Source organism: Gobio gobio (genome assembly GCF_949357685.1).
Source record: "Gobio gobio genome assembly, contig: scaffold_199, whole genome shotgun sequence".
NCBI classification, from domain to species: domain Eukaryota; kingdom Metazoa; phylum Chordata; class Actinopteri; order Cypriniformes; family Gobionidae; genus Gobio; species Gobio gobio.
Genome location: NW_027645727.1, coordinates 10948 through 12500, shown reverse-complemented (window position 1 = coordinate 12500; position 1553 = coordinate 10948). Strand labels below are relative to the sequence as shown.

The following is a 1553-nucleotide window of genomic DNA, read 5'->3' as shown; positions in this document are numbered from 1 at the left end:
ATTCTGCATTTCCTTTTGTAGGTTTTTTTTTTTTAATTGCGTGATATAGGTCTTAAATTTAATTCATAATGGTCTTGAAAAGGTCTTAAAAAGTCTTAAATTTGACTTGGATACCCTGGGGAATGAGTAGGTCTAAGGATTTATTGTAAAATCATTTTAAAAATCTGCTTTTTATCTGCGATATCAATTTCTTAAAGTCTGTCTTTAATATGAAATATGAGCCTCTTATGCATCCACTGTGGGGAAAAAACTCCTGTATATTTAAGAGAAACATATGGATTGTCATATACATTTATTTAGAGAGAAGTATTATTTATCTAATTTGTTACCAAAAAGTTTAATTCATACTGGATGCCAGAGGGCGCCTTCGAGCAGAAACTCCACATTTGCCTCAGTATTCAGGAAGTTTTCAGGAAATCCCTAATGTGAAGCTTAGCTAGCGCTGTAGTCTGAATAAAAGAAAGATAGAAACGCTTTGACTGAGTAAACATGAAGACAATAAACACGACCGCATCAAGATATGGTGTATTTGAGTTCTTCAAGCCTTCTCTGGTATTTTAATAATAATAAAGCAGTGCTGATTGACGTAGACTTTATCACTGTATAGAATACTATCCAATAACTACATTGTCAGCCTCATTCTGTGATAAGAAGCCACGTCAGCTCACAACTTGACCGACTATATGAAATGAGTTAAAACATGTTATTAAACGTATTTTGTTGGTTTATGAACGCTTCACATTACTAGTTTGTTCCAAACTGAGTTTTCAAACGCAAATTATAAGCGACTAACTTTACTTGTGTGTACAGCATTTTGAATGGGAATAAGTCAAAGCAATTTGAAAAAGCACCAAAATGACGGGACGAGCAAGAGAGAGATCAAGAGGCAGAGGTCGTGGTCAGGAGCCTGCTGCTTCTGGCGCGGTGAGTTTATTTATAATTAGTTGAATATGATATATCTTTATTGAAATAAGCTTTTTAGTATTCCAATTCCTCTGCAGCAACCACCATTATCACAAGAGGCTGCAAAGCCAGTTATGCCCACTGCACCTGAAGGACAGCTGGTGGGCAGAGGGAGACCTGCACCTGGAGCGATGTCTGAAGAAGGTAAGTGCAATTAGTGGAAATATATACTGCACTATTATATACTATAACATTCACAAATCCTGTATCTTACTCTTTTCTTTATATCTCCCTGTAGCAATGCTCACGATTTCTGCAGGCTTTCAGCAGGTAAAGATAGGGGAGAGAGGTGGGCGCAGGCGGGATTTCCATGATTCTGGTGTCCACACTCGCCAACTCATGGAACATGTGAAAGAGTGCAAAACAGGTAACACCAAAATGTTAATGAGCATGAATTGATTTTTGCTGTTTTGCAATATGCATCGCGGATACATTGATCTTGAAACATGTATTTCTGAATCGTGAATTATTGATTTCAGTCAATAATCGATTTAAAATGCTAAGAATCTAATTAATCGTGATTCAATAGCGATTCAGTGCTTTAAAATATATACACATTAAATTGCTACATGCACAAATTCATGGAGATG

At 36.4% G+C, this 1553-nt stretch overlaps 1 protein-coding gene across 1 annotated transcript in view; it reads left to right on the top strand.

The window, feature by feature from the left end:
- The window catches only part of LOC307122377 (piwi-like protein 1), a gene marked incomplete at its 3' end in the record, with an annotated part of 1976 nt that extends 646 nt beyond the window's left edge, over positions 1-1330 (top strand). Inside the window, exons 1-4 of the mRNA XM_079846368.1 lie at positions 1-552; positions 811-924; positions 1002-1107; positions 1202-1330. The exon at positions 1-552 is cut by the window's left edge and continues 646 nt beyond it. Coding sequence (XP_079702494.1) covers positions 856-924; positions 1002-1107; positions 1202-1330 — 304 coding nt within the window. The remainder of the gene's footprint in view (positions 553-810; positions 925-1001; positions 1108-1201) is intronic.
- Between the last annotated feature and the right edge of the window lie 223 nt (positions 1331-1553).